This window comes from Venustampulla echinocandica, assembly GCF_003357145.1.
Source record: "Venustampulla echinocandica strain BP 5553 chromosome Unknown scaffold_1, whole genome shotgun sequence".
NCBI lineage: Eukaryota > Fungi > Ascomycota > Leotiomycetes > Helotiales > Pleuroascaceae > Venustampulla > Venustampulla echinocandica.
Genome location: NW_022474206.1, coordinates 527,871 through 554,036, shown reverse-complemented (window position 1 = coordinate 554,036; position 26,166 = coordinate 527,871). Strand labels below are relative to the sequence as shown.

The 26,166-nt window shown below is 48.0% G+C and overlaps 10 protein-coding genes across 10 annotated transcripts in view; 7 read left to right on the top strand and 3 right to left on the bottom strand.

Annotated features, from left to right (window-relative positions):
• Positions 1 to 485: 485 nt before the first annotated feature.
• BP5553_02712 (GTPase activation, GAP) lies at positions 486 to 4,245 on the bottom strand (the record flags this gene model as incomplete). The annotated part of the gene is made up of 4 exons (XM_032011335.1): positions 486 to 941; positions 996 to 3,043; positions 3,094 to 3,799; positions 3,871 to 4,245. The coding sequence occupies 4 exons, from the start codon at positions 4,243 to 4,245 to the stop codon at positions 486 to 488; spliced, it is 3,585 nt and encodes a 1,194-aa protein (XP_031871028.1).
• A 1,874-nt stretch (positions 4,246 to 6,119) lies between these two features.
• Positions 6,120 to 7,871, top strand: BP5553_02711 (UBC-like protein; the record flags this gene model as incomplete). Its single annotated transcript, XM_032011334.1, has 8 exons — positions 6,120 to 6,152; positions 6,209 to 6,242; positions 6,328 to 6,422; positions 6,478 to 6,499; positions 6,560 to 6,656; positions 6,707 to 6,718; positions 6,769 to 6,937; positions 6,987 to 7,871. The coding sequence occupies 8 exons, from the start codon at positions 6,120 to 6,122 to the stop codon at positions 7,869 to 7,871; spliced, it is 1,347 nt and encodes a 448-aa protein (XP_031871027.1).
• A 473-nt stretch (positions 7,872 to 8,344) lies between these two features.
• On the bottom strand, positions 8,345 to 9,576 carry BP5553_02710 (NAD(P)-binding Rossmann-fold containing protein; the record flags this gene model as incomplete). Its single annotated transcript, XM_032011333.1, has 2 exons — positions 8,345 to 8,983; positions 9,097 to 9,576. The coding sequence occupies 2 exons, from the start codon at positions 9,574 to 9,576 to the stop codon at positions 8,345 to 8,347; spliced, it is 1,119 nt and encodes a 372-aa protein (XP_031871026.1).
• A 1,494-nt stretch (positions 9,577 to 11,070) lies between these two features.
• BP5553_02709 (PLP-dependent transferase) lies at positions 11,071 to 12,337 on the bottom strand (the record flags this gene model as incomplete). The annotated part of the gene is made up of 2 exons (XM_032011332.1): positions 11,071 to 12,146; positions 12,208 to 12,337. The coding sequence occupies 2 exons, from the start codon at positions 12,335 to 12,337 to the stop codon at positions 11,071 to 11,073; spliced, it is 1,206 nt and encodes a 401-aa protein (XP_031871025.1).
• Positions 12,338 to 14,795: 2,458 nt separating this feature from the next.
• On the top strand, positions 14,796 to 15,603 carry BP5553_02708 (uncharacterized protein; the record flags this gene model as incomplete). The annotated part of the gene is made up of 3 exons (XM_032011331.1): positions 14,796 to 14,983; positions 15,044 to 15,249; positions 15,383 to 15,603. 3 exons carry the CDS (start codon positions 14,796 to 14,798, stop codon positions 15,601 to 15,603), a joined length of 615 nt encoding a protein of 204 aa, XP_031871024.1.
• A 1,169-nt stretch (positions 15,604 to 16,772) lies between these two features.
• On the top strand, positions 16,773 to 17,805 carry BP5553_02707 (NAD(P)-binding Rossmann-fold containing protein; the record flags this gene model as incomplete). The annotated part of the gene is made up of 4 exons (XM_032011330.1): positions 16,773 to 16,858; positions 16,913 to 17,000; positions 17,090 to 17,382; positions 17,448 to 17,805. 4 exons carry the CDS (start codon positions 16,773 to 16,775, stop codon positions 17,803 to 17,805), a joined length of 825 nt encoding a protein of 274 aa, XP_031871023.1.
• Positions 17,806 to 18,908: 1,103 nt separating this feature from the next.
• On the top strand, positions 18,909 to 19,547 carry BP5553_02706 (uncharacterized protein; the record flags this gene model as incomplete). The annotated part of the gene is made up of 1 exon (XM_032011329.1): positions 18,909 to 19,547. One exon carries the CDS (start codon positions 18,909 to 18,911, stop codon positions 19,545 to 19,547), a length of 639 nt encoding a protein of 212 aa, XP_031871022.1.
• An 810-nt stretch (positions 19,548 to 20,357) lies between these two features.
• On the top strand, positions 20,358 to 21,128 carry BP5553_02705 (uncharacterized protein; the record flags this gene model as incomplete). The annotated part of the gene is made up of 2 exons (XM_032011328.1): positions 20,358 to 20,373; positions 20,428 to 21,128. The coding sequence occupies 2 exons, from the start codon at positions 20,358 to 20,360 to the stop codon at positions 21,126 to 21,128; spliced, it is 717 nt and encodes a 238-aa protein (XP_031871021.1).
• Positions 21,129 to 23,688: 2,560 nt separating this feature from the next.
• On the top strand, positions 23,689 to 24,542 carry BP5553_02704 (Uncharacterized protein; the record flags this gene model as incomplete). Its single annotated transcript, XM_032011327.1, has 2 exons — positions 23,689 to 24,259; positions 24,337 to 24,542. The coding sequence occupies 2 exons, from the start codon at positions 23,689 to 23,691 to the stop codon at positions 24,540 to 24,542; spliced, it is 777 nt and encodes a 258-aa protein (XP_031871020.1).
• Positions 24,543 to 25,477: 935 nt separating this feature from the next.
• The window catches only part of BP5553_02703 (uncharacterized protein), a gene marked incomplete at both ends in the record, with an annotated part of 1,349 nt that continues 660 nt past the window's right edge, over positions 25,478 to 26,166 (top strand). Inside the window, one exon of the mRNA XM_032011326.1 lies at positions 25,478 to 26,015. Within this exon, the coding sequence (XP_031871019.1) occupies positions 25,478 to 26,015 (538 nt within the window). The remainder of the gene's footprint in view (positions 26,016 to 26,166) is intronic.

Sequence of the window (26,166 nt, the reverse complement as noted above, 5' to 3'; positions counted from 1 at the left end):
CTGCAAGTTTTATTTATCTTTTTTATTTATCAGTCTTTACTTCAGCATATCTAACTAATTGGGGCTGGGGAATCAAAGGGAGAACAGCGCCATGTTTGCTTAATGTGCTTAAACGCATTTCGATCGAGAATTTTTGTCTCAGTATGCATGTCCTTATACTCCAAACAAACAACTTAGCCTCTGAAACTTTTGAGGAAGCTTTGATATCAAACAAAACACTAACATACTTCAGCACAGCTCCTTATACCTTAGTATAACCCGCTGGCGAAGATAAAAACGCCACCTGCAAATGCTTCAGATTGCGTATCAGAAACTCGGGAACTTGTAGACGAAATTGGGCGTTGGGCGTCGGGTATCGAGATCGGCCGTTATGTGGTGGAATAGGCGACTTCGATGTATTTGGGTGCCAAGGTCCGGGATACTTGTCGCCCGGTATGGTGTAAAAGGAATATACGTTATTCATTATAGTGCTAACAACCAGGGCATTAGACAGCTCCGCCGATGCCAACTGGAGGCCGTCCCCATGCAGAATTTCGGTATTCACGACGAGGTTTGTCGGGCTGGCTGTCTGGCGTGCCATGGCGGTGAGGATACTGCGTAGGGGGCTCGAAATCCTGACCTTGCCACTGCTGTGGAGGGGTGTTTTGATTACCCTGTCTTGCAGAGTAAGGTGCGGAAGGCTCCTGGACATGTCGCACACTACTCTCCTTTTGCCATGCATGGGTTTGAGATGGGTCGGTATCGACGCGAGTTACCACAGGGGCCATGGCGCGTCCACTTCCATCTTTTGACCGTGAAGATTCGGTAGCCTCAACTTGATGGCTAGGTCCGTTATTGTTGCCAATATCTCCATATCGCTTGAGAATCTCTTTGGTAGTAATGTCGCTAGAGCTGTTGAAGAGAACTTGGTCACCTAGGATTGATTGGAGGTCTTCGGGCACCTATGGAAACATTAGCAATAGCCTCTTTGAAACTCAAAATTATAAGTAGCTCACTTCACACATCTGCTCGTTACACTCTATAAGCGTGTGTACAACCTCGATCGCCAGGAAATTATCGTCGACAGGGGTCTTAGCATTAGTGAACAGAATATTCGGTGCGATGACTGTGGCCAGGTTATGGGTGTCCATCTTTGAGCCGGAGTCCTCATCCACCTGATGGAAAGAAGCGACCCAATTGAAGAACGAACAAAGAATTTCAAGACAATCCCGATGAGGTTTCGGAAGCAAACAGCAGGTCAGATGCAGTAGACGACGGCGCTTGTCTTCATCAGTGATCTTTTGTGTTGCGATGAATAGACGATGTAACTTGAAAGTCAACAGGGGATCTGGGAGCTCGCGGAGATATTTCTTTAGCAGAGCTGCAACCTGCACAACGTTCTCTCTACTGAAGTCCACCGCGTCGCAACCGTCCTTGTCAATCGCTGCCATTGTGTCGTTCAATCTCTTGATGTTGCCATTCTTACGAAAGACGCCTTCAACGGATAGGTCCATTTTCCGCATCGTGGTGACAGCATCATCAACAATTGCTGGTATGCGCAAGGCCCCAGGGCCAATTCCGTCAGTGGAATCGGCTCCATCTCGTTCGATAATGACATCGAGTGGTACACCAAACACTCCCTTCTTTTTGCCACCCTTCTTTCCATCGTTCTTGAAAGCCTTTCCCATCTTGTTCCAGAAAGTGGGTTTTCTTGTCTCAATGAGGTTTAGAAGCTCCTCCATAGTGAAGTGGCCTTCCAACATTGGCTGCATTGCAATGACCGCTACATGGCGGACAATGAAGTATTCCAAAGCGGACAGCTCGGAAAAGTACTTTTTGCCAACATCACGTCGTTGCGGCGAAGGCTCTCCAGGGGCTGGTTGATCAAGGGCATTACCACTGGAAAGATTGCGCTCGTGCCCGTTGTAAAGTTTGGGTTCTGTAATGGATGTCCGGAACATCTCATGTCGGGTATGCTTATAAGCGTTTGGTCGTTGTTCTCTGGCTTGCTCAGCCGCAACAATTCTTGGTATATCGTCCAACGTGAGAGCATCTTGGTGACCAAACATCAGTTCGGTTCTTGACTCGCCATTGCTGTCTCGTTCTTCAACTATTTGAAACCCCGCATTTCTCTTATCTGATCCATCTGCTCCGGCAGACCCTGGTCTTACGCTCGAGCCCTCTGGGCCATCCATGATACGGGATGTCCGAGCCTTCTTGATAGTGGAGGAGAGATGTTTGTCCATTCTGGTACTTCGTAATCGACGGATATCGTTGAGGGTGTCCTCATACGTAGACTCACGTGGATTATCATCAGCGTTTCCTCCATACGACTTCGAGCGTGTATCGGATCTTAGCAAACCAGGCTCGGCTGGTTGTGACGGAAGTCGGTGGCCTTCATTGGAGTTGTAGCCGTTTAGATTTGGATCATCCGAGGTATGAGGAAGTGCGCCACTGGTTCGCAGCATCTCCAACAACCGTGCCAAGGCAACCCTCAGAAGAAAGACGTACTGCTGGAGTCTTGTTACTCGGTCGAACCCGCCGATTTTTGGACCACGAACCAGACTCTCGCAATCGCTGCAGTAGGGTCGGTCATCCATCTCACCCAGTCTTACACTCTGAAGATTCTGTCCTAGGTCAACCCCACAGTTTTGGCACTGAAGGCATGCAAGGTGCCATCTCCGTTCTTCACAACGAGCGCACTCATCTTCGATCGGCCGTCTGCAGATGGCACACTGATCAGAGCTAGATGCGGCCAGGCCGGGGGTTCCAGTCGTAGCCTCTAGTGACCTATCATCGTTTTTGACAGACTCCATGTCGCCGAGGTCGTCCAAAAACACATGTAACCCTCCGGGGTTCTTCTGCTCTCGCTCCACCTTCAGAGACCCTTGGAGACAAATTCGAATTAGCAGTTTCAAGTAGTGAGCTAGACCAGTAACCAGTGCAAGGAGTTCTTGGGTAACGCCAAGTTTTCTAACGCCCGTCTCTTGTGTCTTCGAGAGGAGGGCAAAGAAGGCCACGATCTTCTTGCAAAGAAGCTTTGCTTCCCGCGAGTAAGATAGTCCTATTATCTGTTAGCGTGTTGAAACTTCAATTTTCTCCGTCAGGACTTACCCTTTATGCCTTGCGTAGCCATAGTGGCATCCAGCTTATCGGCCGCACGGAAGAGGATATCGACATGCCAAATAAACTTCTTGGCAACCAACACACCATCGACATACGCCCCATTGCTTACATGCAAAAGCATATCTGAGATGCAGGCTGCGGAAGACTCTTCGAAGGTAGAGAGAACACTCCATATCCTGTAAACCTTCTCCTCCATTCGCTCCTCTTGATCCCTGACAGCATTGCGTCCCTCCTCATCAGTGATATCCTTCAGTTGAAGCTTCGGTTCAGCACTATCCTGTGACGACGCAAGCCTGACATTCCAGAACTTATGAATCATATAGCATTCGGGATGCCAGTGCTGGTTTTGGCCATTTCGGAAGATCTCGACAAACTGCTTCAAAATCGCAGTTTGGCAGCCATTGCATCGCTGAGCGAATTGTGTAGAGTAGTGGTAGTGACAATAAACCTGGCCATCGTGTTCGTAGTAACTGTCTTGTGCGCCAAACACCGTTGGGCAGGCTGAACAGGTAAAGTGTTCGATATGATACTTGTGATCGAGAGCTGTGATATACGATCCCCGCAAAGCGCCGTTGCACTTGTGGCAGATGAGGTCGAGTCGCCGAAAGTAATCGGTTTCGCAGAGTGGATATTGCCCTTCTCCATTTTCCCCGTCAACTGGAAAGAACTTCGAAGCTACTATTTCACCACAATCCTGGAATCCGGGGTTAGCAAAAGTATGTCTCGACGAACAAGCACGCAGCGGTAACCGCAGATATCACGTACCCTACATCTAAAGCAGTCCAAGTGAAATGTACCACCTAGTGCACGCACAAACTGTCCGGTCAAAGGCTCAGAACACTTCTTGCACAGTCGGAGCTGTCCAGATGCAGTCCTGCCATTTCGCTGCCGCGATCGATTGCGCTCCCCGCTGTTTTTCTGCGGTTCTCCATCCCTGTCCCGTTCTCTACCGCCGGCACTGCGCGACGGCGAGTCATTGTGTCTATTCTCTGTTGAGAGCGTGCCGCCGGGTCTAGGGAGTTGCTGGTCTTGCATAGTAACGTCTCTATCCAATAGATAATATCGTCCGTCATCCACGGGTGGTTGGCCATCATAGCTTCTTCCAGTCCCAGATGGGCCTCCCTCTGATTGAGGACCCATCGATTCGCCCAAGCGGGTGCCTCCTATTGTTTATCGTTCTGTTTATCAAGCGCGTTGGAGGTTTACCCTTCGGTGGGGATTCGGGCTCCCAGACCGCTCTTGTTCAGCTGCGTCCGCCAGTGTGGGATATTGGCAAAGGGGCCTTTGGCTTTGCGACTGCTTTTTTGATATTTATTATGTTCAGCGTGGTCGAGTCGCAAGGACGCAGGTCATTGGCCTCCGCATGTGGGAATATAAATTGTGTGCTGGCGACTTTGATCAAGGAACGTCGAGCCCGCTGCACCTGAAACAGCTACCATCAAACCAGGAAGGGCAAAGGTGACTCTGGGCACAAGCCTCTTTTGGGAGCTATGGCAACAATACGAGAGGCCCGAGTATGGCGCAGCCGCAGCTCGTGTTCGACGGGCTGGAGTCCTGTCGCGTCTTGGTGTCAGTGTCAGTGCCAGTGGAGGAGTAGGGGAAGACGTGGGGAGCCGGTGGTCTGTTGTACCAGCCTGGGGAGATTGCGACCGCCTGTGGAGGCCAAGATCGACAGAGACTGACCGTGTTTTGCGGGGAAGGGAAACCAGAGAATGAGAGAGAGAGTGAATGCACAAGGGGCGACAAAGCTGGCAGGCTGGGTTGAAGCTGAAGAAAAGCACCAAGGTCGAGGCAACTGGCAGTGTCCGGTCTTGAAGGTCAAAGATGCCTCCCCAGGTTCTGAAGCAAGCTTAATTGAGATCGGGTGGATGCTCGCCTGAGAATCCAGGCGATACACGGGTTGTCCCGTTAGCAGTTTAGCACTTTAGCGGACTGTTTTGATTATATAATCCCGCTGTCAGGGGAGAAACGACCCCTTTGTTCACGTGACTATGAACATACTCCTGGCGCCGTTCTCAATATAATAAACAATCAGGAGCTGGCTACGAAGCGTTGTTGTTGTTATACTTTAATCTTGAATTGAATATCACTAATGGCATGGCTATCACTTTTTCGGGAACCTGCACCACATACGTACCTGGAGGTCTCACACAGCGACTGCAAGGAGCATTCCATAGGAAGAAGCTGGACATTCCAAGCTGGCTCGCTGCATTAGCAAAGCGCTAGCAACCTGAAGACCCCGATTTTAAATCCCGGCGGGCTGTACTTTGGTGGTGGTTCCGCGGAGACGGAAGAGCATGTCTGATATTAAGAGATATCTCAAGCCACCTTGAAATTACTTGGGAACTACCTCTGTGGAGATTGAACCTTTGCTAGAACGACTGAATACTGCTACATAGCCAACCTAAGAACTTATCTTGTTGCTCTACTCGTGTGTATGGAACCAGGAAAGCTACCAGGTGCCTAAGGTGGGTAGGTACCGCTGGAATATCGCGTGGAACTTTGACTGCAAATGGCGGGAGTCTCCAAAGCTATTGGTTTGTATATGTATTACGGCTACTTCTAATAGAATTCATAGGTCTCTGCATTATTCCTCTAATTAGCGGGCATTTGTGGGAACTCCCTAAGTTATATAGGCTGCTTTGCTTCCTTATGTCCCATCAGTCGTTCATCAAAGAGATTTATTTCCGTTCTGGTTCTGTTCTGTCTTCTGTATTCTGTGTTCTGTGCTGTTTCTGTCCCAGCGCTATGGAAGTACCTAGGTACCTGTCTTAGTCATCATCCACTTTAGCTTTTAAGCGAGACAGGCCCCCCTGCTCCGCCTGCTCCAACCTGGCCCCGGTCATGACCTTGTGAGGCGCCAGCGCGTTTGGTCTCCTTATACTGCTACGCAACTCCAAACCGATCACCAACTTCTAACTTCTTACTTCGCGACCGTCCTACTTTCTCCCCTATGACCGATCGCAAGAGTAGGAGACCTTCTAGTATTTCTCTCGCTCTTGATTGATACCACCATGTCGAACCACTCTATCATCCGCATCACCAAGGTAATGCCTTATCGACGTAGCGGTAGTGGGGTCGCAAGGCTGACAACGCACTGTAGGAGTTGGCTGATATCCAGAAGTCTTCAGATCTCTGTATGTATATCCGGTTCCGGAGCCCTACAACATCCTCCCCCCCCTCCCTAGGATCCAAATCTAATATAGAATTCCTCTCTTATAGCGATCGCTGTCGCCTGCCGTGACGTCGACGTTCGCAATGTCAAGGCAATCATAATCGGCCCTCCGGATACGCCGTATGAGTTCGGGTTCTTCGAGGTGGGCAAGATCCCATCGCACATCGGTCCACTATGATATGCTGACATGTGCTTAGTTTGCAGTCAAGTTTGGCAAAGGTAGGACAAGACCCTGTGGGGGGTGGAATGATGGCATAGTATGCTAAGTAGGCCCACTAGAGTACCCCGGAAAAGCGCCCTCAGTCCAGGCGACGACTACGAATGGTGGCAGATGTCGTTTCAACCCAAACATCTATGCCCAAGGGAAGGTTTGCTTGTAAGTTGCTATTACTCTCCTGTGAAGCCAATAACTAATTACAATTCTAGGTCTATTCTGGGGTAAGCACGATGAGCCGTTATCGAACAATAGGAGGTTGACATGTGACAAGCACCTGGAGAGGCGAGCGAGGCGAAGAATGGTCATCTGCGCAGGGTTTGGAGTCAATCCTGATCTCGATACAGAGTCTGATGTCGTCAAACCCCTACGAGAACGAGCCAGGCTTTGAAACAGCAAACGACGAAGGCGACAAGAAAAACCAGAGGGATTATGTAGCTAAGGTCTGGTATTGGTTATTCTTGAGCTTAACGTTGGCTAATTCAGCCACAGATCCGTCACGAATCACTGCGAATCTCCGTCATCCAGCGACTGGAGAGTTATCTTGGCATCTCCCCCTCTGGCACAGTCGCCCCGCTTCCCTCCATTGCCGGCAGCGACAGTGATGTAGAGGATAATGAAATCGACCGGGATTATGATGAGATGTCCATGACCTTCGAGCCGTTTGTAGATGTTAGCAAACGGCGGTTTTTCTGGTATTTCGACTCGTACCTTTTAGCTATCAGCAAGGCCCAGGCAGAGGTCAAGGATGGGCAAAACTTCAGCCGTATGCCATTCGAATGTACTGGCAATTGCATGGAAGGGAAATTTAACTACACCGAGTTGGAGAGACGGCTATGGCTTATCAAGAAAACCCTAGATGCTGAGACTGCAAGATGGGCGGAGGAGGGTCTGGTAATCAAGAAGAGGGAAGGTACCGCTGCTGCCAATCTACAAAGGCAGTATGAGCAAGTGGTGGAATCATACAAGCGGGATAAGAACGTCACCTTGGACATCGAGCTCGCCGACAAAAACCCCTTCGTCTGGAACATTACATATTTCGGACGACCAATGACCAACTTGGATGGCGGTTTATTCCGGATAAAGCTATGCTTCAGTCCCCGATTCCCTGAAGAGCAACCACGGGCCAAGTTTGAAACGTCTCTTTTCCATCACCGTATCGCTGCCGATGGCACTCCTTGCTACACCACCAGACGCCCGGAGGATGCCAAGTCGCACATCGAAGCCATCATCGAGGCTCTAGAAGAGGAGCATCCACCGTATGATCCGAGAACTCTCGTCAACCCCGAGGCTGCCAAGCTATTCTGGGGCTCTGAGGATGACAAGAAGTTGTACAACCGAAAGCTGCGCAGAGCTGTTCAACGATCTATGGAGTAAGTATTTCCCTCTGCACTAATAGAATAGTATTAACGCGTTACTAGAGAGTAATGTCTGCTGGGCCCACCCGTACATGATCTGCTCTGTTTCATAGAACATACATTTACGAGCTCCATTCTCTGATTGGTATTGGCGTTTTATCTATTAAGCCGAGGTTCTGGGATTGCATTTATGGTCAAGCCGGGCGTCCGAACGGGTTATTTCATTAGTGATGGGTTAGGCATGGAGTTTATGCGTACCTGCAAATATGGCTGTAGCAGAGGTTGGGCAGGGTGGTATCTGGGTTCAGAGCGTTTGATTAGTGCTATGACAGGAATGGAACTTGCTAAACTCCTTAGAAATTGCACTGTACATGTGATTATTTTCTGTTTGGGTTATTATACAAAGTGCTATATGTGTACAAGCCCTCCCAAATAATTATTAGTTTCAAATACAAATCCATCCCGTTCCATCCTACCCAGACAAAGAATCAATTACTGATCTTTCTTATCGCCTTCCCTCGTCCTCTCCTCCTCAAACCATGCAACAGCCCTATTAATCCCCTCCTGCAATCCCACAACCGGCGAGTATCCAAGACGCGTCCGCGCCTTGCCACAATCATAATATCTGGTCATGCAGCTATAACGAACCTGTCTCCTGGTCAACTTTGGCTGCTTTCGGGCAAACCAATACCCCCACTCCATAATACCACCCAACAAGCTTCCCACGTCCTCACTAATCTCCCACACATGTTCCGTGCCCTTATCACTCCCGGCTGCCTTCCACACGGCGCGCGCGAAATCCCAGAAATACACGGGCTCGCAATTGGTAATAAAAAACACTTCACCGTCGACCTTCTCATGGTCGAGGACGGGTGTGGAGATAGCGGCTGTTTGCAGGAGCGCAGACGCGGCGAGAAGGTGTGCGTGTGCCACGTTTCCGACATAGGTGAAATCGAAAAGGTTTTTGTTCTCTCCTAATTGGAAACCGGTCTTTTTGTCATGGAAAACTTTTACCATCGGTGGGATTAATTGCACGTCGCCTTCGCCGAAGATTCCTGCGGGTCGGAGGGCGCAGGTTAGGAACTTGGCTGGGGTACGGTTTGCTTCTATGACGATGGCTTCTGCTTCGGCCTGTGAAGGAGTGGATGTTAGCATATGAACCTATATTGTGCTTCTTTGGTCACGAATATCGCATCCAGGTGGAGCTTTAAATGGTGAGCCTAAAAGGGAATACATGTACATACTTTTGTCTGCGAATAATACTCCGTCTGCTTCTTTGGATCTATAACTGGCCATCTCTCATCCGCGTTGACCAAATCACTCGCATTGTCTGACACCACACTCGCAGAACTGGTATACACCAGCGCCTTCACCCCCGTCTTCTGACACGCCTCTACCACGCATTTGGTCCCCTCAACGTTCACCTTGCGATAGAGCTCTTTCGAGCCTCCCACCAGCGTTGGTGATGCTGTGTGGATCACCACATCTGGCTTGACTTTTTGGAACACGGCAACAACAGCATCGAGCGATGTAATGTCCCCGTTGTAATAGGCTACGCCATCAGATTCCGGCCGGCGATTGCGAGAGGTGTGGAGGTCGAGCACGGATACTTTGCTGGTCGTTGTTTCGCTCGAGATAAGGAGGTTCACGATGTGATGGCCGAGGAAGCCGCAGCCGCCGATTACCAGGACATTGCCTAATTTCTGGCTTGTGGGAGCAGCCATTGCGATGTGATGCTGGTTTTTGTGGAATTGGAGTTGGAGGCAAGGGGTTGCGAGATTCAGTTCTGGATGCAGGTAAGGTTACCTTGACGTTAAGAGGTCGCTGATTGCTGTGGAAAAATTACGGGGGTAGGGAATAGCTGCCAATAGCGCTTACTCCGCACTCGGGTATACTTAACCCGGAACTTAACCTTAATTCAAGTTTCCACTGCCACGTTAAGCCGAAACGAACCTCAACTCTCGTTTCATCACGGTTATCAATATTCTCTCCTCTTCGAGGTTTGATATCTAAAACTATAGCTACTCTTTACGGATCAGGGGACTCGACCATTCTGGAGTTATTGGGACTATAATCACTATCACCAACTAGCTCCAGTAACTCATCTCAATAACAGCCAAGCAACTTTAGTGGCCCTCTAGCGGAATTGATCAACACCATGATGATGGTAAGATGCAGCAAGAAAGCATATTGAAGAATAGCAGCCGGTAAATTCAAAATAAGAAGCGAAGAAAGACCGATAATTGCGCATATAGGAGCTTTCATAGCCAGTTAAACGAACTTGATGATGTGGTATTTGGACTCTATGAGGCCGCACCTTCGGAGGATCCGTAAGAGGGGTCATCTGGGGACTTGGTCGCGAGCCCAAAGAGCAAATAGATGGAGATTGGTCGTGTTTCAAGCAATGCAAAACAACTCCAGTGATGCGAAAACATACTTATCATAACTATATGCTTCAGACCCGTAGAGCCCTCTAGTATTTGTTAACATTCTTGTGGGGCGGGTTGTGGATAGGCAGCTGAAGGATATCCGAACCTATTCATTGTGGAGATACGGATTTCTTTTGTCTTTGTCAAGTTATTCCATAGATCTCTCAACTTATCCCTTCCTAAACCCCTTTCTCCAGAACTCAGTAGGGACCTGGTAGATCGAGTATGCCAGGATCGTGGGTAGGGCTCCCAATTTGGAACTTAGCAATAAACCGTTTTGGGTGGGCTTGGGACGGGCAACTTACCTTATTGGATAGTGTCGTATTCGCTCTATGGGCATAGGGCTTTATCACGTATAACTATCGAAAAGTCTAGATAGAGTTGCGAGGAGATTTGACGTGTTGTAGCACTCATAACTTCAGGTAGGATTGGGTATATTGTTATTGATGTAGAAATGGTTTGATTTTCTTTCACTGAAAAAGAATCCTACCTTCAGGAGCATTTGATTGAGGCCGCTGTTTACTCACATTAGGAAGGGACAATATCGCCGGTGTTTGGGAGAGGAAGAGAAGGAAAACGATTCGAACAGATTGGCCCGCCTAGCGCCGCACTGTCACTCGTCCGTTCCAAATAGAGAGAGAACAGGCCGTTGTCTAGGGAATGCCTAGCTTAATACTCGATCTTGAACAAGTGGAACTATCCCAACTTGCCAGTGTCACACGAAGTCAGATATGTCTAATCAAATATATTTTCGCATCTATGATGAAGATCATTCGCATTCATATTTCATTAACCATAAGACCTCTTGCCAACTTTGGCTTTCGTTTGAGCTTGGCTATCCTGGGCCTTCTGAGCTACGAGCTCCCTCATGACATCCTCCAGCCGATTTACAGCTTCATCACTGATTTGGTAATGGACGACAAGGCGGCCGCCTTCAAAGACTTTTAGTCCGTGTTTCAGGGCATTTGCAATGAAAGCCTCATCAGAGCAGCCCACATCTTCAAGATCAAGCCAGACCATGTTGGTTTCTGTTGGCTTGCTGAGTTTGCCGCCCTTATCAGTCCAAACCTTGGCAACTTTCTTTGCTGTGATATGGCTACCTTTCAATAGGCCATCCTCGCCATTGGGACCTTTACCAAATGTCTCATCGACTGCTACACGGGCGGCTGCAGTAAGAACGCCTGGTTGTCTCAATCCTCCTCCAATGCTCTTTCTGACCCACCTGGCATGCTTAATAAATTTCTTTCTGCCGACGAGAATACTTCCCACAGGAGCTCCCAGTCCCTTTGAGAAACATAGACTGACACTGTCAAACTCTTTGCAGTAGTCAGCCAGCGATCCAGCGCCAGCTACAACTGCTTCCCAGAGCCTAGCCCCGTCCAAATGTAGCTTGATATCATGTTCCTTCGCAAATGCCGATATCTTCCTTACTTCTTCCAGCGGCATTATGGTCCCCCCAAGTGTATTCTCCAGTGAAATCACTCTGGTAGGGGCCCCATGAATTTCGTCCCCAAGTATGACGTTCTTCTCGATATCCTCAAGTGTCAAGTATATGCCATTTTTCGGGACAACCCCCTTGACCAATGCACCACACAAACTAGCCACGCCTCCAGCTTCCCACTCCAATACATGCGCACGGTAGTCGCAAAGTACGGAGTAAGGAGGCTGCGACAAGTGGGACCGCATGGCGAGCTGGTTGGCCATCGTGCCCGAGAGGACGAAGAGCGCGGCCTCGTGTCCGGTTCGCGTGGCAAGATATGATTCGAGATCATTCGTCGTCGGATCTTCCATGAAGACATCGTCGAGAAGGGTCGTGTTCGAGATGGCTGCGAGCATAGACTGGGTTGGAGTCGTTATAACATCGCCTAGTAGCTACTGTATCAGTTATCATCGACCTCAACTCAATTGAGGGGAGGAGGGTCTTACTCCGAAAGTCGAACGCAGCAGGCCCCGGAGCGGACCAGGCATTCCGCTTTTTGTGAGGTTCATCCGTGGGTACAAGGCCGCTTGCGCCATTGAGGCCTTTCAAGTCGTCTTGCGTCACTCTTTCGGTCATGTTTGAATGTGAATATGTGCGAGCTTTTGGCGGGCTGTGGGCTCGGCGGGGTATTATTGTTATCGCTCGGGACGGAGTGCTCGAGATGTACCTGAATCTGGATACCGGAGTAGCTAGCAAGTTATTATTGTGAACAATTGAACTCGAATAGAAGATATAAATACACGTAAGGAAGTTTCCCCTCTGGCCCATCCACCGTCCCACCAAAGTGGGAGGAGTCATAACGGAAAAATATGTAACCGGCTTATTACTAGATGCCGTTTTGGAGAAGAAGTGTACAGAGTAGTACTTCGTACGTACTCGGTACGTTGTATTGTTGTACCACTAAAGTTGCCGATCAATACAATAGGAAGGACCCAGCGAAACGGGAACATAGTGTTTCCGTTCCGTGCGCCATGTCCAACATAACGTTGGTGAAATGAGATTCCAGTTACAGCTCCTGGAGTTCTACCATCTCGGGACTGACAACATTGCAACCCAATTTCGAGCCGTTGAGACTCGGGATGAACTCCCTCGTAGCCCAGGATGGCCGACTGATCTTCCAATCTAAAGCTCTAGAGAACCTGGTCGAGCTGCCACAACAAACGACCACGACCTTAAGCGTGAAGTTTGCGACCCATCCGATGGCCCATGTACCTACAATGATGCCTACCACGGCTTTAAAGAAGCTCTTGCTAAGGCTCTACAGCCCGTAGAAGTTCTTCGAGCGATAACAGATAGTCGTTCAACTGCAGATGTTCCTATCAAGCTAACTCATGGGTCGACCACTCTTACGTTCAAATACTGGTGCGGCGTCATGGTCTGCACAGATTCCAAGGCGATCCAGGTAATTGGATTGCGAGCCAGAGGATCAAAAAGGTTATAGAGACCAAGAACTTATTGCTAGGCTGGTGGCGCTCTGTGGTATGTAATCATTTATTCGCCGATAAAAGCTGTTGCCGATTTAGATCATAGGATTGTCAAGACTAGTTTGGCTTTCCTATTTCCTACCAGGTACCTAAGGCAGGTGGGTACCTTATCTAATGTATGGTACGTATCTTTCCAAGACATAACTAACAATCATGCAGCATGTATTGTCGACTTCATGAGCTCCGACACAAGCGCCCCATATCTGTCGCCGCAGCCTCCAAAACTCTCCCGAACGTCATCTGATCTCATTAAAGGAATGGGATTGAGCGTCGCATGTGTTGATAGATCCACTAATCTACGCAAGAGCTTGATGATCGCCCTAGGGAACCATTTGCGCAGAAGCAATTCCACTTGAAGAGCCCTTGTTTGTACTACGTCGACAGTAACGGTACCGGGATATGTGATAACAATCCTACGTCGGCAGTAGCCATACATTTGCCTATGGTGTGTTCGACTCGCAATACCGCTACGATCCCACCGATAAAGAAGCTCTCGAATTAGGTCGTCGTGCAATTATTGCTGCTATGCACCGAGACACTTACTCTGGTGGCCTTGTTCACCTGTGCTATTTTAAGGAGGATGGATAGGTTGGCTTCAACGATATGAACCACATCGTCCGGGACACCCAGTTGAAGAAGGGCAAATTTTCGAACGTAACAGTAGAGATGTAGTAGGCGGTCTTGGAAACATCCACACTTTCTCGCCCCATAAGTCGTGAATTGTTAATTACATTGGGCACCTAGGTAGGTAGGTACTTATTCCAGGGGTCTCGCGGCTTCTTGCGAAAGTATGTCCGCGAGAGATTGGCCGTCTCCGTGCAACCTCATGTGTACTTGACGTTATATTAATTATGGAGGCGATATGCACTTCCTACTAAATTTACTCATATATATACCCTTATGAAGGGATTTATTTAGGAAGGTGGGTGTACTCAAATCCCCGGTTACTGTACAGTTATTCCCCTTGAACTCTACTCTCCGTACATCTTTGGTTCACTCGGAGCCTACTGTGCAGGTATCTTAACTTAAGTCAAACATGCAAACGCCAAGGGCGGAGGGCTAGATGCGTCTTGTCAACGGTTAGGGCGGACCCAGACCCCATTTCCCCGAGGAGGATTCGATAGATTCATCTCACATGTTGCATGCATAGGCCCTACGTGAATACCACTGCATCGTCCATCGTGCCAAGTTCGTGGGTACGAAGTGTGGCGGCGATTCCGATAGTTTTCATCCCAAATTCCCCGGATAACAAAAAAAGGTAATTTAATATCCATAGGCTATATAGCGTAGTATGAGGTTTTCGCTCGTGTCCTGGTTCTGGAGTTTATCCGTACGGGGTTTAGTGATCCGGCCAATTCTCCACGTGGTACTACTGTACGTACTACCACTCTATCGCCACAATAGAAAGTTTCTATATATAAGATATCAATGATAGTTGCCTAGAATTGGCATTTCCCCCGCTTCTTGTTAGATATAAAACTAGTCTGTTGGCGATCTTAGAAACTTAACTTTTTGAATTCAACCATTTCAACTCCTTTTCTCACATCAAAATGATTTCCCAGATTTTCACCTCGCTGCTAGCTGCAGTCTGCATTATTACCCCAGTTACTGCCACCCCAGTTTCTGCCACCGATATAGATTTAAGCAAGGTGAAATACAACGGTATCCTTTCACGTGGCGGCCAGGGTTGTGACCAGCAACATCCCGCAGCTGTCTCAATAAATGGTGCCGCAGTCGGGTAACTTATTCCCCTGGTACCAAATTCCGGCACATCGTCACTAATATACTATCTCTATAGCCTCGTTGAGTCCTTCCCTCAATTCACAGCAAGCTACAAATCTGGCGATGCCGTTGACAAACAACGCCAATTTTGCCAGGTTGCCATCGACATTTCGTATCCGGATGGACTACAGTACCGCGTCAAGGAAGTGACAGTCATCGACTCTGCCCGTATTAGCGAAGGAGCTTCCGCTATACACGATATCACTCTCTATTTTGGAGGCTGTAAGTCATGTTTATCTTTTCTCGCTCGAAAAGGGCCCCTCTGTTGCTCTTTTCTCTCATACTGCGCCATTTCCCCTTGCATATCATAACTTCTTAGCAACGAATATTGCTAATTGCTTTCCCCTTTGAATAGCCACTGATCAATCAACCGTGTCAAAAACCATCACCGGGCCAGTTGCCAACAACGCAATCCCTTCCACAAACGTTATCTCCAACAAAGTGTGGTCTCCCTGCAACGAGTCCCAGTACCTCAATATCAAGAACGCTGCTCGGATCAATGCAGGTACATCTAAGGACAAAAATAGTGTCAGTATCAAGTATGTCGTTTTTGGACTTGAGTGGCGAAGATGTTAAATCTATGGGTGCTGGTAAAGCGTGGATGGTATTGGAAGAAGTGTGAAAACTAATTTTCATACCACCATTTATTAAACCCTCGGAATGGAATCTATGGTAGACTATAAAATAAAAGTTATACTTAAATATTTTGCTGAATTACCTTTGTATGGATTTTGAAAACGTATGATAGTAACATTCTAGGAAAGTTGGGGAAATAGAACAATAATCCGAAGTTACAACTGGACTAACAGTTTAACTCACCCTTTATATTCAAAATTTCCAGAAATTAGAGATCTTCCAGCACATAACGTTAATGTATATTCTAATATACTGTAGACCATTTTGGTCCTTATCAACCGATGAGGTACACTTTTCACACGACCAGTATACCAATAGTGTCATGTGACCTGGTCCTGTATATGCTTTCTACGACCTTTCTGGGGCAATTATTAAGATTCGATAGGGCGGTATAGGCATCTAATGGTTCTCTGATGAATCCATACTCCCCTTTTTCCGGCAACATGCTATATTGCCGTTAGTAGTGGCGGAGGCGCAGAACTTCGAAACATCCATTTGGCCGGATACCCCTCATATGAGCAGAAGTGTTCGAAACCTGCCTACAAAAACAATCCCACTAATTCCGTGTGATAGGTGCATTTCAACGTCTTCTGGGGCCCACAGGCCTAGATTACAAGTTGCCTTCCTAATTACTAGAAATATGGAAGTTTGGCGAGTAATGTCCCCCACAGTACTAATATAGCTGAGGAACTACCTGCCACGCTGCATGCAGCGCCCGGCGATCCTTTATTCCCTACAAATCAACGTCTATCATATATTACGGTAATACCACGTATGCGGGGTTCTGCAGTATGAGCTTACCGGCGTCTCGTTGTTGCGAAGCCCGACCCCGTCAACCCCATCAACCCCACTTCCTAAGTTGTTCGTACAACTGTTTCCCCTCATCATAGCTTCATAACAAGTCAACAACGCCGCGTAGCTGCGCGACTCCATAATTGAGCATTAGGCAACTATATATGCCACGAGTTCACCCTTCCTCTTAATCTACCATCCTTCGCAGTTTCCCAATTAACTCTATTTTTTAATTTCAATCAGTTATAAGTTTCCAGGCTCCTCTGTTCTATCAATAGCAGGTCTCGGGATATTAAATATCAGCACTCAATTCAAATATGGCAAGTGCCGGCCAAAGCAGTACCGCTGTCACGAGGGACTATGGTAAAAGGACAGTTATAGTAACAGGATCTGCACGAGGAATGTAAGAAGATATACTCTCCCCAATTATCTAGAACCCCTTTTGATTAAATTATAGAGGCAAATCAGTTGCCATCCGGCTTGCGGAAGACGGATATGACGTTTGCATCAATGACATCGCAGCAAACCAGGCTGGAATTGATGAGGTACCGTCTTCCTTATCCTATTTTCCCACTATTTTTTGTTCGCATCTAGACAATACATTCTTGGAATAATATCTAATATCCCCTACCAGACTGTGTCAGAAATTAAAGCTCTTGGGCGCCAAGCCTACGGCCATGCTGCCGATGTCTCTAAACTTTCTGAAGTGGAAGGTTTAATTGCTGCCGCAGTCGATGCTCTCGGCCCCCTTAATGTCATGATTGCCAATGCCGGAATCGCGCAAGTGAAAGCATTGTTGGACCTAACGGAAGATGATGTTAAGCGTATGTTCGAAATCAACGTGTTTGGAGTCTTCAATTGCTATAGTGCGGCAGCCAAGCAAATGATCAAACAAGGAACGGGAGGAAAGCTCATTGGTTGTGCAAGGTTTGTCTCCCTCAAAGTTAGCAGGATAATATGATTATGTTGTGCTAATGAAAGCAAACTAATAGCATTGTGGCTTTCAAACCTTTTGCTATGCTATCCCATTACTCGGCATCCAAATGGGCTGTCAGAGGCTTTACCCAGGCCTTCGCGATGGAAATGGCCGAGCACAAGATTACCGTCAATGGCTACGCTCCAGGAATTGTAGGGACAGCTATGTGGGACCTAATTGATGAGGAAATAGGGAAGAAGAAGGGAGTCCAGAAGGGAGACACAATCAAGAAGTATAGCGATGAATTGATTGCGCTTGGAAGGACAAGTGTGCCGGAGGATGTCTCCAAGTGCGTCAGTTATTTAGCGAGCCCAGACAGTGATTATATGACGGGACAGACCCTGATTATTGATGGCGGTATCGAATTCAGCTAGAGAGTACTTGTAAAAGGATCTCCGGGAAGCCACCTTGGGCTTGAATTTGTGTTTAGTGATGGCACTGATGGAAATGCTGGAATCTAACAACCAACTTGATTTCGCGCTTCATATTATTTTGTTACATGGTTTGATAATTTAATAGCTGAGGAAGCACAGAATTGGATTTTTACCAAGTAGTTTACTCACCTGGCCTGCAATTGTTTTTGCGCCTATGCCCTATCTGAGCAAAGTGATTGATCATAAAACACCCTTTGAGTCGCCGTATCTGATGTCACAGGTCAGAGGAGAAGACATCATCTGACATGCAAAAAGATGTGGGAAGTAGTAAAACAAGAATATTATGGCGAACTGTAATGTAAAGACCCAAGGGAGACCTCTCGCAATTCCAAGAATGAGCACTATCAGGTTTCCCTCCATGGATGAGATTTCGGAAACCGCCTTACAGCTCCTTTTCTTATCCATTACCGAATGACCATAGTTTCTTATTTCCGATTAAAAGGCTCTAGACGCCAGACGATCCCATCGAGGGCGTTCGTAAACTAGGCCCTGCAAAAATGACAAATTATGGTTGGCTAGGCGGCGAGATATCCACTAATCGAAATCCATCTCGCTTAGGGAAAGGGGGGAAGGGGTGAATGGTGGGCGCTTTCCTCAAGGAGAACAATAGGTTGAGGTGAGACCTCATGCAAGGAATCGTGGATTGATTATATGCGCCCGTTCTTAAATTATCAACCTCTTGTGGAAATATGGAAATATCCTCAGGTCAACCACCCAAAGCGGTAAAAATAAGAGACATTGAGAGCAGGTGCTATTAAAGAGTTTTATATATACAGAATCAGCCTGCAATCATTAACTAGCAATAAACTGGACGGTCCTCTTTACTCAACTAGAGTGCCGCTATCAGGTTCAAGATCGAACCAGAAGCTCGATCTATTGTTGTTCGATTGGATTCTCACCGCCATTACATTGCTATTGAGCTTTGTTTTTTAATTCACCCGCAACCTCCTGCAATCACCGCCCCTACCAAGAGTCAAGGCATGCGTCCCAGCCCCAAGTCTTATGAGTTTCAAAGAATACCAGCTAATAGTTGCATGCTTCAGATGGGTCGTTCCAAATATTTAGTTGAGCTTAGGGAGCAGGACGACGGCGTCATTCTGTGGCGAATCATCCTCCGAAATAGAAACGGCGAGCTCTACACATGTGGGGATCATCCATCCCCTATAGCTCCCCACACATCATCAAGAAATCAGGGAAAGATCAGGCGGCACTTGGCCTGGATTATGATCCCGATCAATGGCCGGCATCCCGGCGTCGCCGAGCGCTACACCGTGCGGGCACCAGTAGCTTCCATACTAAGGGAAATCGAAGCATCAGATACTCGGTATGTCGATCCTTCCATAAACGCCGCGGTTCGGCAGGCACTATCGAAATTCCTCGTGTTACGAGCGGTTAGAGACGGGAAAGGCGTGGTTGAGCAACATCAAAGGAGGGCGATGACCATGCGAAGGTCCGCACGCAGGAATCGGAATCAGAGGGAGGGAGATATTGAAGGGATAAGGGTGGAAAGGGTAGATGCTACGGAGGCTGAGGACAAGTTGAAGGCAGACGTTACATTGCGGAGATATCGTTGCCGGGTGCCGAGCGGTTTGAGGAAGTTCTGGATGCTGGAAGAGAGGGAAAAATTTCTTGAAAGTGAAAAGCGAAAGCTGGAGATAGAGCCAGAGAAGGACCACAGTTGACTTCATGTAAGCTCTTCAGCTAATTCAATGTTATAGAAGAGTGTCGGATCTTCCTGTCTATATTTCTTCCCTCACAGGTACCTATATGGCCAGACACGAAGCCTGGGCCTTTGAGCTTCCAATTGCTTCACTCGAGTGAGGTGTACTACAACGATTCTATCGGCTTGTCATGCAGTTTGATTGTCTCTTATGATTTCTCTAGTATATTGCCCTTCCGCTGCTTCCATACAGAAGACACGAGCACAAAATAGGCTATTATCAATATACGTTCGGTATCTGGCTAAGTTAGGTAAGGAAAAGTTGTCAGAGTTGGTAGGACTATCTGGCTACAAAGGTGATAAACAAAGAGAACCTAGCGAACATAGCTATGGACAATAGACAACAGCCAGCGGGCCTGGCGCAACAAGTTAAGAACACAAGTTTTATTCGTCTCACATATGCTTTGTGAGTCTAACAATAACAAACCCGTGCTATACACAGCAATGAACTTCTTGTATGTCTTCCTGACCGCTTTGTTAAACTCACTTCCTCAGAAGCAGCACAGACTCACCGCCATTGTTACCTCCCATTTACTGCAGCTTATATTCTTAAAACCAGGACGAATTCACTATTGTTTTCACTCCACCGCTACATTCACCGTCAAGGACAGCAGAATGGGCGATCGACTAATGGGGTTTCTCGTCCCTCAAGCCTTTCACCTTCCTACAACCTCCAACCAACACCATCTCTGGTAATATCGACGTACCAGCTGCAGCACCAACAACCTCAAGTATCAAGGAACTCACAAAGAGATAAGAAGAAGTCAAGACCATGAACGAGCTAGTCGGTATGTGACGCGTCTCGTGAAAACAAGTAAATTCTCACTTACACGCGCCAAAAGATATCAACTCTGATCTTGCAGATCGGTACGAATGTTTGATCAAACCCAAGCCATTGACCACCATCACCCCGGTTGCATCCGACATTACAAACAAAATCTTCCTGATGGATTCCCCAGAACCGAGCCCTCTGGAGACCGCTTTGCCATCCTCATCAGCTTCCACCGACGAGACTGATGATATGGGCCATGTGGCTAGCGACGACGACGTCGATTACGTCGATTACGACGAGATCTCTCTCGAAGATCCGCTTGACATCGAGCGACAGAACCCCACCCCAGCCGACGCCCTCCCCTCTCCAGAACTGGGGATCTACGAATCTGTCCCACAGACACCCATTCTCGTCTCTGGTCCTATCCCAGCACTGGAGGGTTATCCGCCAAGTCCTCGCCCCAATGCCCGAAAGATTCCCTCCCGTGCTCGTCCCAAACCCGAACTCAGCGCCTACGAGAAGGAGGTGGCCTTGCATAGGCGTCGCATGAAGGAACGAGAGGAAGAAGACATCATGATTTCTGCTGGATTTAGGATGGAGGAGGCACTTATCACCAGCGCAGAGTTGTGGCTTTACCGTCATAAGCCGTTCCAGGAGTATCGAGTCAATGATCCGAGCCCTTTGAGAAAATGCTGGGTTAAGGGCTTCGAGTATGACCTGGATGAGTTCGATCTCTACGCAGGATTGTGGGAGCCTTGGGAGGTAGCCTAAAAGCTTAACGACGAAGGCATCTCTGACAGACTGCGAAATGGTTAGCTATGGTTCATAAAGGTGGGCGGGCAAGGAAGCAAGTATGTTTGTATGTGTAGTAGGGTATCGCCGTATAGGGTATCAAAGGGCTCTATGGAGAGAGACTGTGTAGAATATCGACAATTTCAGAGAGAAAGGGGGGATATGTCAAAAGCTCAGCTCACGGCTTTTCACAAATCCTCTCATTCTCATCGTCCATAAAATTAGCTCAACAATGCATGGCTTTTTCATACCTTACTGGTACTCATCTCCCTGGTAGAATCGAAACACCATATGAATCTCCTAAACTTCACAGATTAGATCCATGACAAATATAATTAGATACCCCTTGAATACTGCCCCATAGAAGCTTATGGCAACAAGTACACTCCTGCCCACTGATCAGCCCTTTCATCTAACCGTCAACTCAAGAGTGAGTGCGCTCTTTTGATGATCGTTTAGCATAGCCCCTGGCTAACGCCTCTTAGTACTATCACCGACGAAACTTCAACGACTCCCGCAGCCTGTCAAACCATCGAAGTTGAACGGCGGATCTAAATTTATTCATCCAATGCCTGAAGATGAGTCAGTGGTACTTACTGCTTTGTACACATCAAGTGTGCATTGCTGCTTACGGCAGTGAATTCGTTCTTGGTTTGCAAGACATTGCCAACACACCATCAACGCGCATCCCTCGCCCGCTCTCCCTCCTGTTGCCCCCCTATTCCCAACCTCCCAAGCGAGATTGACTACTATGCACGTGACAAAGTTCAAGGGGAATCAAAATCAATGGCCTGGATAAGCGGATTAGGTTCGGGCAAGCATCAATCGAGTTACGAGTGGCGGCGTGTAGCGTAGATCGTAGATCATACAATTGCTGGCGCGGTACGGAGGTACCTCCAGTGACTGAAGCCCCTGCCACGCGGTTCTTCTGAGCTCTCTGCGCCTCTCCAGCGCCTGCACTTTGAAAGTAGCGCCGATCATACGGAAGTCCTTCATAGTTGGCCAATTATCTTCGATGGATAGTCTTCTAGGATTAAGTTAAGCCAGCCCGCTGGGGCAGCGCACTGCCACAGAGTGTTTACGGTACGTTATGGGAATGCGCGTAGTAACACATGGAGCGTTGCAAATAATAACGAAAAGGGGCAACCAGCCGCCAGCAGCCAGCTCCAAGCTTATTAGATCTCCATGAGTGCGATGTAAAAATCCCGTGGATGCACATGCACACCATAAGCGAGAACCCAAATCGGATCGCTACGACTTTCCTGGTCACCATCGCGTGTCCCTCGGCACGTTACGTGTCTGACTTCTGTCGCAGGTCCGAGGTCCACACATCAACAAACAACTAAAGCGCCATATATGGATCTAAGCTCAAGGCGTTTTCTCCGTTAGGCGTACTCTGGGAAACCCAACTTGGAATCTCGTGTGGCTATACTTTCCGTTCCTACGACCATACCCTTGATGATCTGCTGGGAGTGGGGCGGGGAGAAAGCGTAACTTGCTGAAGCTAGGCTTCTCCGGAGCATTCCTAGTCGCTACTCGAGTAGTTCGCAGGTACCTGAGACAACCTTCGATTTGTTTCTTCTTTCCCCAGACTTGCTTCGTTATATCGACGGCACAACCAGCGGGTGAAAACTGCTACTGATTGAGGACTGTCAACCGCGTGGTGTGAGGTTTTTGGCTTTTAAAATAAAGGTTTGAGATGCAATGATTCCAAGACCATGCTATTGCTTTTTTCTATTTCAAAATAAATTACATCTTCCTCCCCCGAGCTCCAAGTGGTGAGCGGGCCAAGAACGAAAAGAACTCTGTTCCAAAGCAAGCGCGAGCGATAGCCCTGTCAGTTCCGCCCGCGCCACTTATTGTTTGACGTATCCTGGTATTTCGAAGTTAGAAGACTTTGAGGTAGGCCAGATACGGTTTCAACACACGACGACATTCTCTTCTCAGCCTCGAGCGTTTGATACAGAGCCAAGATTCTTTTTGAAGTACTCTCCAATCAGCTTCTACTCCATAGCAATCAATCTCGCGTCGAGCGTGGAAATGTCTGCGGGTGATACAATGCCAAGATATTGATCCACTAGATGTAACTATCGAAGATTAGATCCCTATCATTCTCGCCTCGAAGTTGCGGTCGATGCTGTGCTAAGCATTAGACACAAGCATTGGAGCCAAGTATGTGGTCGCCTCGACTAGCCTTGCGTTGAAATTGATATGGTGGCTAAGCCTATAGCAGTTTTCCATGATACCTTTGTTGCTACTGGTAAAACTTCTGATGTCTTGGGGCACGCGAGCATTTGCTGGATTGGAACGGAGTTGATGTTTCGAGGTGTGCTCTGTGGATTAGAGATAGAATGGCTGGAAGGGGGTATGCCTCCGCAAATGGTTGTATAAGAGTGATGGATTTGCCTGAATATCATCACCTCTTTAACTCACCTGCATATCATCATCTTCTGGCCTCCTATCCTTCTTCAATCATCACTTGACCAGGGCAACCTCTCACCACCCAACACCTTCAGTTTACTACAATCAACCACACACCATGATCGCATTATCATTTCTCCCCTATCTCAGGGTCCTCTTTTTCCTCCCCAGTCTCACTCTTGCCGCCTCAGCCACAACAAGCACTTTCACCGATACTGATACCGGTATCACCTTCCAACGATTCTTCGGCGCCAAAACACAATTTGGTTTTGGCATCGCCCTTCCAGAAAACCCCACAACAGACTTTATTGGTCAAATGGACTTCCCTACGCCTGCCAATGCTGGTTGGGGAGGCATCTCTCTAGCAGACGAGATGGTGGGCCCCCTTTTGCTCGTGGCCTGGCCGACTGGGAATAATGTGACAAGTTCATTCCGGCTCGCGAAGAATGAGGATGATAGCCCGCCAGTGACCACGGGCAGCTTTGCTGTGTCGCCAATACCACAGGGAACGAGTGCCAATGGGACCCATATGAAGTTTACCTTTCTTTGCCAGAACTGTATAGATGGAAAGTTGGGGTTTGCCGCGGGTGACACGAATTCAGCGGGTTTTGAGATGGGGTGGGCGTTGGCGAGTAAGGCCGTTAAAAATGCGGCTGATCCGGCAACGACGTTGCCGTTTCATAACTCTGGTATGTATTTGCCCTTATACCTGTCTTGAAGATATCGAAGTAGTGGATGACGAAGCTAATTAAGGTTGTGTTTACAGGATTTGAGACTTTCCAAGCCCAGCTGAACCTTGCGCGAAGTGCGAGTTTTGGGGAGTGGGCTGCGATGGCAGGGGTAGCTGCCAGTAACGGGTCGACGACGCCGGTTGCTGCCGCCGCACCTGGGTCAGCGTCAGCTAGTAGTTTTGGGGGTGGTGATGATGATGACGATGATGATGATGATGATGACAGTGATGATGATGACTGAGTACTGCTTTTGTGGTGCGAGATTTGGTGAATGCCTTTTCTTTCTTGGCATATGTATAAAATTCTATAGAGAGGCAACCTCGCAAAATGGAGTTCACTTTTGGGTTTGGCAGGCTCTCTTACTCTTACTTGGCGAGGTACAATGTACATAGCTTTCCGCATCTCGTTGGTTAGTGCTACTCAATAACTAGACGATTATCACGTGCTACACCAGTCCAAATCTGAATTGGGAAATCACAGGAGGGGATGCTGTTGTTCAGGAATTTTGATATTATGTTTCAAGCACAGCTGGACCCAGCTTGGCCGTCTTGTATGGCTAGAACCCCCCCTTTTCCGCCAAGTGTATTTAGCGAGCCCCGGGTTGAAACCAGATATATAATGCATTTTGCTCTGCACCAAGGTGCCAGGTGCAAGGCCTTTATTTCACCATGACATCAAACGGTTATTACTTATAATATTGTTTTCATTAGTGCTATTAACATTTAGATAAGGTAGTTGGTTTGATTTCAGCCCTTAATCGTAGGCTCAAAAAACCCAAAACTTGCAAGGCTTCAACCCAGAAGCTACGCGAGGTAACTGCCCTGGCTTAAAGCATCGCCCGAGCAGCTACTCCGTAGGTAGCCGTCGAGTAAATAAATACTAGAACAACACATTGTCGATTTCTATTTGTAAGACAAAGGAGTCCTCCCTAGTACAGAACAGCGACAATTCTATTGTTTTCTCATTAATAAGCGCATTGCTATCGCAACTCTTTTTGCTGTACTCTTATTAGATCAGAAACGCACTGCAAAAACAACCGTAGTTCAAAATGCATTTAAACAGTACCTTCGCTGGTAAGTCTATTGTACATTTTGACTCTCCATTCCATAAACAACCTCAACTTCGACCTGCTACCCTCATACATCTACACGAGCACTCAACAAGGTACGAACCGCTATGTCCGACGAAAATCCCCACCGTAGGACCATCGACGTGAACTGGCGCCACCCGGCTGACTACTCGCCAGAAGATGATGTTCCAGACGCCAACGATGCGGAGCTTGCGGGCTCATCCAGCAATGCTGCAGGAATGCCTCCCAATGCCTCCGCCGGTCCTCACACGGGGGAGCCAGCACCTGTAGGTCTTGGATTAATACTAGCTGGTGCACCGCAACCAGGGGATAATGATCCGCTAGTACCAGGTCCAATGGGAGAATTAGGTGACAACGATGTGGTGGTCCCAGCTATTGATTGGGAGGCCGTTAATTGGGAGGTTGTATTCCCAGATGTTGATCTGGCGGCATTATATCCAGATATTGACTGGGAAAATGTACCCGATTTGGATATGGATGGGATTCCTGCTATCATACCGGCGGATGACATAGCTAACATTGATCCGGACGAGATACGCCGCCAGGTTCAGGAAGCAATCCTACATCTAGACTATGATCCGCAATGGGCCCCGTATTTAGTCCCTCGACTCCCTCCCAATCTAGGTGAGGGCGATGTTGACGCCTTACTACTAATGTTGCCTGGCATAATTAGAGGTAGCAATGCCCCATCCCAGCGCGAAGACGATGCAGACGAGACAGATGATGCAGACGAGACAGAGGATGCAGACGAGACAGAAGATGCAGACGAGACAGA